The sequence below is a fragment of the Girardinichthys multiradiatus genome, chromosome 5 (genome assembly GCF_021462225.1).
Source record: "Girardinichthys multiradiatus isolate DD_20200921_A chromosome 5, DD_fGirMul_XY1, whole genome shotgun sequence".
Lineage (NCBI taxonomy): Eukaryota > Metazoa > Chordata > Actinopteri > Cyprinodontiformes > Goodeidae > Girardinichthys > Girardinichthys multiradiatus.
In genome coordinates, this window is record NC_061798.1 from 14,737,866 (window position 1) to 14,749,931 (window position 12,066).

General features: G+C 39.9%; 1 protein-coding gene across 3 annotated transcripts in view; it reads right to left on the reverse strand.

Annotated features, from left to right (window-relative positions):
* pax5 (paired box 5) overlaps nt 1-12,066 on the reverse strand; it is a 79,573-nt gene that overhangs the window by 10,986 nt on the left and 56,521 nt on the right. For all 3 annotated transcript variants that reach the window (XM_047366740.1, XM_047366738.1, XM_047366739.1), the window contains exons 8-10: nt 9,503-9,604; nt 4,341-4,427; nt 2,399-2,485 (exon numbers count right to left, since the gene is read on the reverse strand). In XM_047366740.1, coding sequence (XP_047222696.1) covers nt 2,399-2,485; nt 4,341-4,427; nt 9,503-9,604 — 276 coding nt within the window. The remainder of the gene's footprint in view (nt 1-2,398; nt 2,486-4,340; nt 4,428-9,502; nt 9,605-12,066) is intronic.

Here is a 12,066-nt window from a genome sequence, read left to right on the forward strand (position 1 = left end):
TACCAGCTGTGCTCCATTTCATACCCACCTCATCAACTAATTATTTAAATTCATTTTCAATCATTTACTAATAGTCTGCTGTAAGGAAATGTAGTTGTGTGCCTTCAATAAACATTATCTAGCTGCAATAGATCACTCAGTTCTCTAATTTTATGCCCGATTTGTTTAGCATAAAAAGAGATGAGAGCCACAATCAATCTTCAGATGTTTAAGATATATACAATTAAATTAGATTATGTGTGAAACGTAAGAATCTTTATTATTATTTATCTCCATAATACATCACAATATCTGACTACCAGTTGAAATAAACTCATACAAAATGGTTGAGTACACTGGTACCAAAAAGTTGGTATCCAGGTATAAAACGAATGGAGGCCAGATTAAGTAGCAAATTGAGTGTTCAAATTGGGGGCACTAATTGACCTTTTGACTCAGAGCCAGGGGCAGCAATTTACAAAAATCTATATAATACAAAATAAGCCTACAGCATACTATGTATCACTTTGGCTGTGTGAATAAAGTTATAGTAAAAAGAAAACACAGGCTGTGTCAGTTTTAAGGTTTTTATTGCATAACTGGTCTGGTCTTTGCCACAGATTCCATTAAGACATTATTGATTAAACAAAATATTTAAAACCCCAGAATTTAAAGTTGGGTGTACATAATTTTTGTCTATGAATTTATGCTGATTTGCTGTTCTAGTAAGACATTTTTTTCATGATTATTATTAATTAGGGAGAATTATAAATGAATATATATTATGACAATATAGTGATATCTACTAACACAAACAAAAACTGCATGTAACTAAAAATATTGCTGACCAAAAATGTTGCCACTCCTGGAAAAATCTGTAAACATTTTTTAAATTAAATTAATGTTTCATTGCAGCAGCAGAATCTCACACTGACAATCTGAGAAAAATCCAAATTTTAATTTTACATTTCTTCAGCTGGGAAAAAAATCCCACATGTATATGTTTTTTATTTTACATTCCTTATAGTAGTTGTCCTTTGCTGTGACGACTGAAATATTAGCCTTTGGCTGTTTCTCAATGAACCTCCAGGAAGTTCTTCCAAGACTCTTTGGAAAACCATTTCAGGCGACCACCTCATGAAGCTCATGGAGAGAATGCTAAGAGAGCAAAGCAGTAATCAAAGCAAAGGGTGGCTATTTTGAAGAATCTAAAATATAAAAATGTTCAGAGTTATTTCACACTTTTTGTTTACCTTATAATTCCATGTGTGTTCATTCATAGTTTTGTTGTCTTTGTGAGAAGCTACAATGTAAATAGTGATGAAAATAAGGAGACACATTAAGTGAAGAAGTAAGTGCAGACATAGTGATTGTTTTATTCCTTTATATGTCTATTACAATAATTTTGACATACGGTGATAATTAAGGTAATTATTCCATTATTCACAGTAAGATATAAATTTTATATTCCCTCAAACCTTTTTCACTGTCTGCGGCTAATTCAACTCCCCCCCCCCCCCCTCCGGACCTCGGTCACAATGTCATCATGCTCATGAATCTCAGTAATTATGCTGGACAAAGTCATTTCTATTACAGATAGGAGTGATGGTGAAAATGACAAAAATATGACTTGGTCTGTAATACATCTGAATTCTCTTTTTAAATACTGTGTAAATGTGAAATGAGGGGCTTCAATTTTCCGCTAAGATTATATTTCACCGCGGAACGGAGCAGTGAAAGGCAGGGATGAGATGACATGAGCTGATGAGGCTAATGGCAGAAAAAATAGTCTCTCTTTCACGTACAACCAATAGATTGGGCTAGACTCTCTTTCCCTTTCAGCGTCTCGCTCTTCGATTTCACCCCCCACACACACACAGATACTCCTCGCACCGTCCAAGTGACAGTCGAAGTTGACGCGCCAAGCACAGCTCTACCACTACTGATCCCTTGAGTCTATTCTCTCTCCAGGGAGGAGGTCAATTCAATACCGTAGCCCCAAGCACACACACAGACACCCACTCCCTCTCACCTTTATACACACACCTGTCTCTGTCCCTTCCATCAATCAGAGCAGCTGTGTGCTGACAGGTTGTGTCTGTCCACAGTCCAGGTAATCTTGGGAGCCTCTTTGAAGAAGTGAGGCATTAAGTCGAACTGACAAACTCTTTAGTCTCACTCAAGACTTCAGAAACCCGCTCTCCGTATTTTCTGTCAGTTCTTTACTTATTTGTCCTTTCTTTCTGTTCTTCAGCTTTGCATTCACATCTGCATTTTGTTTTTACATTATCTATCCATTCATCCAAAATATAACCAAAGCTACATTTTCTCCCTTTTCTCTTTAACCTGTTTCCTAATGTGCTGAATCATAAAGTTCTCAAAAAGTAGATTCTTTCTCTCTTTCTTTCTTTCCACCTACCTTGCATCTGTCCTGCCTGACTGGTGAAGAGACTGGATGAGCAGCCAATCTCCGTCCCCAGGAGAGACCCATAATCCTGCTGAAACACTGTAGACAGGGGTGGTGGAAGCAAGAAAACTGACAGTTAATAAGACGAAAGGAAATGGTGGGAAGCACACTACTTGTTATCACTTTCTGACCCATCTCACTGATACATTATCACCCCCACCCCCTGACTGCCTCTAATGCATGATTAAGCTTTCATCTGTCGTTCATTTGTAGCTCTGGTTGTTAGTTTATGGCCATTGTCGCTTCAGGGCTGTCCTGTATTTAGCTACAGTGCCTTGCAAAAGTACTCGACCCCCTTGAACTTTTCAACCTCTTGCCACATTTCAGGCTTCAAACATAAAGATATAAAATTCTAATTTTTTGTGAAGAATCAACAACAAGTGGGACACAATCGTGAAGTGGAATGAAATTTATTGGATGTGTCAAACTTTTTTAACAAATAAAAACTGAAAAGTGGGACGTGCAATATTATTCGGCCCCCTTGCGTTAATACTTTGTAGCGCCACCCTTTGCTGCAATTACAGCTGCAAGTCGCTTGGGGTATATCTCTATCAGTTTTGCACATCGAGAGACTGAAATTCTTGCCCATTCTTCCTTACAAAACAGCTCAAGCTCAGTGAGGTTGGATGGAGAGCGTTCATGAACAGCAGTCTTCAGCTCTTTCCACAGATTCTCGATTGGATTCAGGTCTGGACTTTGACTTGGCCATTCCAACACCCGGATACGTTTATTTGTGAACCATTCCATTGTAGATTTGGCTTTATGTTTTGGATCATTGTCTTGTTGGAAGATAAATCTCCGTCCCAGTCTCAGGTCTCTTGCAGACTCCAACAGGTTTTCTTCCAGAATGGTCCTGTATTTGGCCCCATCCATCTTCCCATCAATTCTGACCATCTTCCCTGTCCCTGCTGACGAAAAGCAGGCCCAAACCATGATGCTGCCACCACTATGTTTGACAGTGGGGAAGCTTGGGAAATCTTTTTGTATCCAAATCCAGCTTTAAACTTCTCCACAACAGTATCTCAGACCTGTCTGGTGTGTTCCTTGGTCTTCATGATGCTCTCTGCGCTTTGAACAGAACCCTGAGACTATCACAGAGCAGGTGCATTTATACGGAGACTTGATTACACACAGGTGGATTCTATTTATCATCATCAGTCATTTGGGACAACATTGGATCATTCAGAGATCCTCACTGAACTTCTGGAGTGAGTTTGCTGCACTGAAAGTAAAGGGGCCGAATAAAATTGCACGCTCCACTTTTCAGTTTTTTATTTGTTAAAAACGTTTGACACATCCAATAAATTTCATTCCACTTCACGATTGTGTCCAACTTGTTGTTGATTCTTCACAAAAAATTAGAATTTTATATCTTTATGTTTGAAGCCTGAAATGTGGCAAAAGGTTGAAAAGTTCAAGGGGGTCGTGTACTTTCGCAAGGCACTGTACATTCATCCTGCATTAACTCTGACCATCTGTCAAATAAATGCATCCCCATAACATGATGCTGCCACCTCCATACTTAACTATGTGGATGGTGTGTCCAGGCTGATGCCTTTTTTAAATGTTTCTATCACACATAGCTCTATTTTGGTCCCATCCAAACAAAGAAACCTGTTCCATATGTTTGCTTTGTCACCTACATGGTTGCAAACTGCAAAGGGAACTTCTTTTGACATGTGTTAATAAATTTCCCCAACTGAGCTGCAGATCTCTGCAGCTACGCCTGAGTCACCAACAGCCTCGTGGCAGCTTTTCTGATTAATACAAATCCTTCCTCACAATTCTATCATAAACCACTCTTTTTGTAATCTGCTATCCTCAATCCTCAATTCTAAAATTACATTTGATACGTTCATTCATATTTGTAGAAAAAAATATGGGATATACCAACCTAATAGGCTAGGGTTTGGAAATCTCCATGATTCATTGTACGTGGAATACTGTGGGTGGGAATATGGACTCCCGGAAAAATCTCCCCCTGAAAGTAAAGCACAAAACAGGATACAGAGCTTGTTGAGGGACAGAACATCACTACTATGGGGCTACACATTTTTATTTATTTGTCTTTCAGAAAAAAAAGCTTTCAGGTGAACCTGGTACATAAGACTAGAGCAATATTTCAATAATAAAAAAACATCCACAAGCAACCATGTTTGGTTTTTAGTCATTCTATTGTTTGAACCTGGTGACAGAGTGGCAACCTGTCTTTTTGAATGGAATACTCTCTGCAAGAGAAAATTAAAGTTTTATGGATATATAGATCTTAAGAAACATTTGGGCAGCTTTCTCTCTTTGTTTGTAAGTACACAAGAAAGTAAAAGAAGAGCTGAAATTTCTAAAACTCTTGCCTGACATTGTCAATGTGATTTTTTAAAAGTATTATTTAACTTAATGCGCAGTTTAGTTTAGGTAGCTTTAATTGAGCTTAGTTCATTTTAATGTAGTATAATTTTGTTTAATTTCACTTGTTTTTTTTCTAAGGTTGGATTAGTTTTGCTGATCTTCTGAGTTAGTTCGTTTTTGTCTATTGAATAAGCTATTGCTGTCATAAAGTATGTGTACTTTGTGTTTCTTGCTGCAGCCTGTTCTACAGTACTTGCTTGGAGTTTATCTGATAAGCTGTGTTTCTCTCTTAGATGACGCCGCTAACATAGCTACAGCAGCCATTAACTCTTTACTTTTTCTTTAACATAGATACTTGGACCAGTGTTTCCGTGTTGTTTGTGTCTGCCGTCTTCTCAAATCCCCAGTCAGCCACAGCAGATGGTCACAAAGTGAGCCAGGTACTGCTGGATGTTTCTTCCTGTTAAAATAGTTTTTCTTTTCCACTGTCTCTGCATGCATGCTCGGTATGAGGGATTACAGCAAAGTTAACAAGTGACTTGCTGCTTCAAATTAACTGAATTGAATAGTTTAATTTAATTGATTAAAATATTACTTATGTTGTGTTGTTTGTTTGCTAAGCTGGATGTAGTGTAGTTTGGTTTAGTTTAGCATATTGCAGACTAGCTTCATTTTAATTTATTTTAGCTTATCTAACTCAGTTTATTTTAGCAAGCTATAGTTTAGTTCAATATAGTTTAGTTAAATTTAGTTTGGTCTGCATTAGTTTAGTCTCATTTTCTTGGTTTGTTAGATTATCTTAGATTAGAATAGTCTAGTTTGATCTTGTTTAGGTTATTTCAGGTTTGTTGATTTTAACTGGCTTAGCTTTGTTTAGTTAAATGTTGCTTATTTTATTTAGTTTTGCATAATTTAGTTTAACTCGATTTAATAGCTTACTAGCAGGTTTATTTATCATAGATTATAATGATTTAGCATTGATATTAGCCTATTTTAGCCTAGTTTAGTTCAATATAGGATAGTTTACGTTACGTGGTTTATCTTAGTTTAGTTTTACTTTGCTTAGTTTAGGTAAGTTTATTTCATTTCATTTAAGATGGTCAGTTTAGTTTAAATTATTTTAGTTTTGTTTCATTTAGTTTAGATTTTTTATCTTTTGTTTGGTTTAGTGTGGTTTAGTTTCGCTTGTCTTAACTTATTTTATCTTGCATTTAGTCTAGCTTAGTTTAGTTTAGTTCAGTTGTCCATACCCACTGAACATTAACCCATATCGCTTGTTTCTAACATTAAGCAGACTAGTTGAATGTGTCTGAGCTGGAAAGCTCAGTCAGACGGTAGTGGTCCTTTCACCCAGTGGATGATAGGCTAGCTTTTCTCCCTCATTTAATACTCATTGTCTGGGGTCTAGTCTTTCTCATGTCTTCTCCTCCCTCATCTCTCTCCACTCTTTCCTCTATTTTTCTCTTGTGTTCGCTGGTCTGCCTAAGTACGGACCACCCGTCACCCTTCACATCAAAACAACATTCTCCTCTTTCTTCCCCCCATTTCTCTGCTCACTTACTCTCCTTTTTTCAGTCTTTTTCTCTTTCTTTCTTTTTTTCCTCCTGAACCATCCCTCCTCCCAGGGGATCCCTCTCCCATAGCTGACAGTCACAGACCCTGATGCCCCCTCCCTCCGTTCTACCTCTCTCTCACCCCCACCAACCCATTCCTCTTCCCTGCCTCTCGTTCTGTCGGTTCTGCCTCAGTGCTCTCCTACACCCCCTCCGAGTGTCAGCCCCCCTGCTGCAGAGAGGAGACAGAGAGACGAAGTGGAAAGGGGAACAGCAGAAGAGAGTTGCTTGCTTAATGAAGGTATGATATTAGACAGAGCCAACTAAATGAAGTATAATTTGGCTGAGGACTGCTGAGATAAAGCTGGCAAGTCAAAGTTTCTAGATTATCTGTTTCAATACTTCTAGTCGGCTCGTGGAGTCAATTTGAAGATTCACTGAAGAAAAAGTTTAATGGAGACGTTGCCTGTATGTTTTCATACACGCAAGCTTTCCTCTTGCGAATGTACATTTAGTTGCGTCTGTCAGGTAGGGGTCTTGGGATGTGGTCTCCATGGCGCCCCCGGGCGCAAACATCCTCTCCCTTGTCATCGCCGCGGTGACGGGAATGTGTCAGGTTGTTTAGCAGACGTGAGACGAAGGGTAGAGAGGAGTAGCGAAGGAAGCTTAGGGGTCTCCCTGGTGTAGCTCGGTGTCAAGGTCGCACACACAGACACTGTCAAAAACAAACACACAAACAACAGCACGCACCAGCCCAAACACACACTAAAATATCCTGTCAAAGTCGAAGACAGCGCAGTGGGATGGGGCGACAGGGTTACCCATCTTTAGACTTGCTGTTCCTACATGTCCACTGAGACTCAGTGTGTACATCAACCAATGTATTTGTGTGTGTGTGTGTGTGTGTGTGTGTGTGTGTGTGTGTGTGTGTGTGTGTGAATGACTGGGAATATACAGAGACAACACAGTGCAAACAACATTGTGTTATTTTCTTTTGGACTTTGTTCCTGTATATTTCCGCAGCAGTATATTAAAGATGATCACCTCCGCTGGTGTCAGCGTTGAGAAAAGAGAGAAGAAGAACAGCGTTCCAGGATTGAAACACAAAAGCAGCGCGGAAGGCGGAGAGGAAGGGAATGAATGAATTAGTCGTGGGTCACTGGTGATTCTCATTAAAAACAAATTACTAATGTTGAGGAGGGACAGCTGTGCTACTGTGGCTGCTTTCTAATGATACACAGAGAAACACACACACACACACACACACACACACACACACACACACACACACACACACACACACACACACACACACACACACAGAGCCTCTAACACACAGCTTACACAAGCATGCGCACACAAATACCACCCTCCGGGATCGCTGTCATCCACGGTGTAAACAGAAAAGAAAGAAGAAGTGGCAATACCACGCATGCTCTTCAAACACACACACACACACACACACACCCTACACAATGCATACATCATAGACAGCAAAACCTCTAACATGCATGCAATACAACCATCAGTCAAAACATCATGACCACTGGCAGGGAAAATATCAAAGAACATCTTGTTACAGCATAATGTTCATAAACTGTGACTGTGAAAGGCGACTGTGGCTCAGTAGGAAGAGTAGTCGTCTTGCAATATGTCAATGGGCAAGGCACCCCCTGGGCAAGGCACTTAACCTCAAGATGCCTATCGATCTGCGTAGCGGTGTATGAATGTGTGAGCGTTAGTGAGTGCGATTGGGTGAATGTGGCTCTAGTGTGGTCTGTATGACTGGAAAAGCGCTATATAAGTTCAGTCCATTTAGACAAATGACATCCCCAAAAAGGCATCTCTACAGTAGAAACTTGTTCTATGGAAGGACAGCCTTCTGCCCTGAAAAGAACAATTATTTTTACACCAGAATAATATGGCACACTCAGCTAGATTGGGAAGGGAATGCCAAAAAATGTTGCACCTCTGTTTAGTTTGGTTCACTTTCACAATGCAGTTTTCAAGGCGGACCAAGCCGGCTGGACAACGTTGTGCAGTTACAATAACTGCTCCATTTGGGGCATTATAGGAAGAAACGATATGAGCAGCATGCAAGGCAGCCATCTATCCAACATGTTGCTCCACGTACATGAGATTAGTGTAGCAGTACAGGAAAAGGCAGCTGAAAATGAGACTATGGAATGATGCTGGGGTTGAGTATTGTAAGGATTTAAAAGTTGTAAGCAGCACAATCTCGCTGATTTAGCTTTCCCACTAAAAGCAAACCAGAGCGACCTGAGACCCATGTTTTCAGGCGGAGCAGAGTCCACGTGTTTGATCTGCACTAGCTACCCCACCTGTTCAAATGATGCGGACTAGCCAAGGAACCAAACACTGGTCCATTTTAAGAGCACCATGCAGCTGTGGTGTGAAAATTAACCTATGGCTCACAAACAGTAAATGTATCTGGCCCCCAGACTGAATACCAATTTCATCAAATTTGATAGCACTTTTTCCTATCTCAAAATGTACCAGATGTTGTCTGTTCTTGTTTAGAAGATGGAGGCACCTGAGCATAAATCCATTGCTAATCAGGACAGGTTTTACTAGTTTTTGTGATAACAATTAACCTTTTCAAAAGCACTTTTGGAGGACATGCCTTGAGTTGGCTTAATTATTAGCAAGGCCTTTCTGTACAAAGGTCCTGGGTTCAAATCCCGAACCTTTCTCAGTTCTGCAGGTTAGATTGACTCCCCACTCCAGAGTCAATCTAACATGTTAGTTGGATGTTTAAGGTAAAAACTGGACTTAAGATTTGACTTTTGGCAAGTTTAGGGTTTTCCCAATAGTGGGTCTCTAGTTTAAGGGCCAATCAGGGAACAATCTGGTCCTTTTTTGTGTTTCTAGTCTGTGTCATCCTGTCAAATTCTCCAGTCCGGTTTCTCACCTCTAACCTGTAGATAATGATGGCCTTTCTCCTTAATCTGGTTCTGCAGATGAGGTTTCTGTTAATAAATGGCTATTTGTCTTCCTGCTGCTACCTAATGGTTGCTCCTTTCTTGCCATGTACCAACCTTTGGGATGAATTTGTGCACTCTAGGTAAACAAGTTAAACCCTTTCTTACATTTACAGAAGAAGTGATGTTTTTTGCATGTTCATGTGCACACCTACCAGGTACCATGCCAGTGAGAGAGGGAGTAGAGTAGCTGCCCTGTCCTGTTGGGGGGACATGAGGAGGGTAGCCTGGCAGAGTTGTGCTGGCTAGGTCTCGACCTGTGAAGACACACAAACATTTTCCTCTTATTATAGAATGTTCATTTCTATGTCTTGGATGATACATGATACATGATACATGACTCCCCCCCATATATATATATATATATATATATATATATATATATATATATATATATATATATGTATATATATATATGTATATATATGTATATATATATCCATCCATATATAGGTGTGTATATATGCATGTATGTAGAAGCAAAGGACACTCGTTCAGCAGCTCATTCAAGAAGTGTCTCTTCCATTTGTTTCTTCCCTCCTTGTTTCCCATCCTCTGACATCTATTAATTTAGCAACTCTCTATTCTATTGTTTCCTCCACCTCCTCCTCTTTCTGTCAGTAGGTGGATGGGATATATAACTGCATTAGACTACATGACAGTGTGTCGCCCCAAATCATTTCTCTATGTTTGCGCGTCGTAGACATTGGGAGTGCGAGGAGAGGGCACCCTCCATTCATCATCATCACATACACACACACCAGCGCCCTCCTCCTGCTGTCTGCACACACACATTTATCATCATCACAAACAGCTCAGATACTAACACCATCAATCCCATTCACTTCCCTTCCACTTAACCAGCACTAACTAACTGAGAGGGAGCAGGAAGAGGAGGGTGAAGGAGAGGAGACAGATTAGGAAAAGAGGCTGTAAAATTTTATATGAAGAGGGAATTTTATAAAATAAAATTATTACAATGGATAATTTAAAGTAAAACATCAGATCTACAATATTCCCAACTTCAAACTTCAATTGATTTTTGTAGATTTTGTGTGACACACCAATATAATATAATACTTAATTGTGAGCTGGAAGGAGAGTGATATGTGGTTTTAAAACTTGAAACTATAAAACGTTTTAATTAGAAAAGTGTAACTATAAATCCAGGTGTTCTGTGAAGACCTCAGATGTTTGCTAGAGAACGTTGGTGAACAAACAGCATCATGCAGACCAAGGAACACAGCAGACAGGCCAGGGAGAACATTGTGGGGATGTTTATGCACGGTTAAGATATAAAACTATATCTCAAGCTTTAAACATCTGAAGGAGCACCGTTTAATCCTTAAAAAAGTATAAATCATCAAAGTAGCTGAGAGGCTGGTATCTCTGGATGAGCTGCAGAGATCCACAGCTCAGGTAGTAAAATCTGTCTGTAGCACTTGTGGATGAGTGGAAAGAAAAGAGCTGTTGTTGAAGCCTAGAAGCAAGAAAACCTATTTGAAGTTTACCACAAGCCATGTAACAGGACTCAGAAAATGTGTAAAAGAAGATGCTCCAATCAGATGAGACCAAAACATATCTTTTTGGTGTATGTACGAAGTGCTGCTTGCGGTGGTAAATAAATATTGCACATTACTCTGAGCACACAAATCCCCAAGATGAAACATGGTGGCCGCAGCATCAGGTACAGGGAAGCTGGTCAGGGCTGATGGTAGGATGGATGGAGCTAAATACAGGACAGTCCTGGAGAAAAGCTGTTGGAGGCTGCAGAAGACTTGAACAGGTTTACCTTCCAGCAGGTCAATACCCATAAGACCTAAATCTGCGGCAAGCCTTCAGACTTGATGTTCTCAGATGTTCTACATCACATCTGACTGAGCTTGAACTGTTTTGCAAAGTAAAATGGGTAAATACTTAAGCATCCAGTGGAGCAAAGCTTGTAGAGACCAACTCCAAAAGCCTGCACCTTATTTGCAGCAAAAGGTGATTCTACAAAGTATTGACTCAGGAGGGCTGAATACAAATGCACAACTATTCTTTTCCATCTAACTTAGTTTAGTTAAATTCGGTTTATTTATAAAATTCCAATTTAAAGATAAAGTGCATTATGTTTGGAGCTGTATTTAAGGAGCACAAAACAAGCAGCTAATAGGTAAGGGCAACTTTTGCTCGTGTTTGTCAGTGCTTTGTAAATTAAATAATGCTCTCGAGATAATACTGCTAATCAATGTAATACTTATTAGAGCATCTTCCTCAAAACTAGAGATACTCACATAATCTTCTCTGTTTAAACAATCTAACTTTGCCTGTGGTCTGAAATCCTAGTTTTTCATGTATAATAAATTTTCTCACAATGAAAAAACCTATTATTAGATATAATGGTTCAAATTGTCTCTTAAAAATTTCTGTCCACTTACGTTTGCCTCCTCAGCTCCCTCTCTGAATGCAATTTTCCCTCTCTCTGATTTTTGCCCTACTCAAGCTTCCCTCTGTCCCTCTCTGACTCCTCTCTCCTGTCTCTTGTAGTAAAGTTTTTCTTGCTGTTTGACGCGACAGCGAGGCATTAGCGCAGACGGGCTGCTCATCCGCTCAGGGTCAGTGCACAGGGCATGGAGGAGAGGGAGAAGAGGGTGGAAGCGGGAAGAGATGGACTCTCTACAGCCAAGTTAGAGGGGGCAGACAGGGCCAGATCCTCAGAGATGTGTGTTTCTGTGTG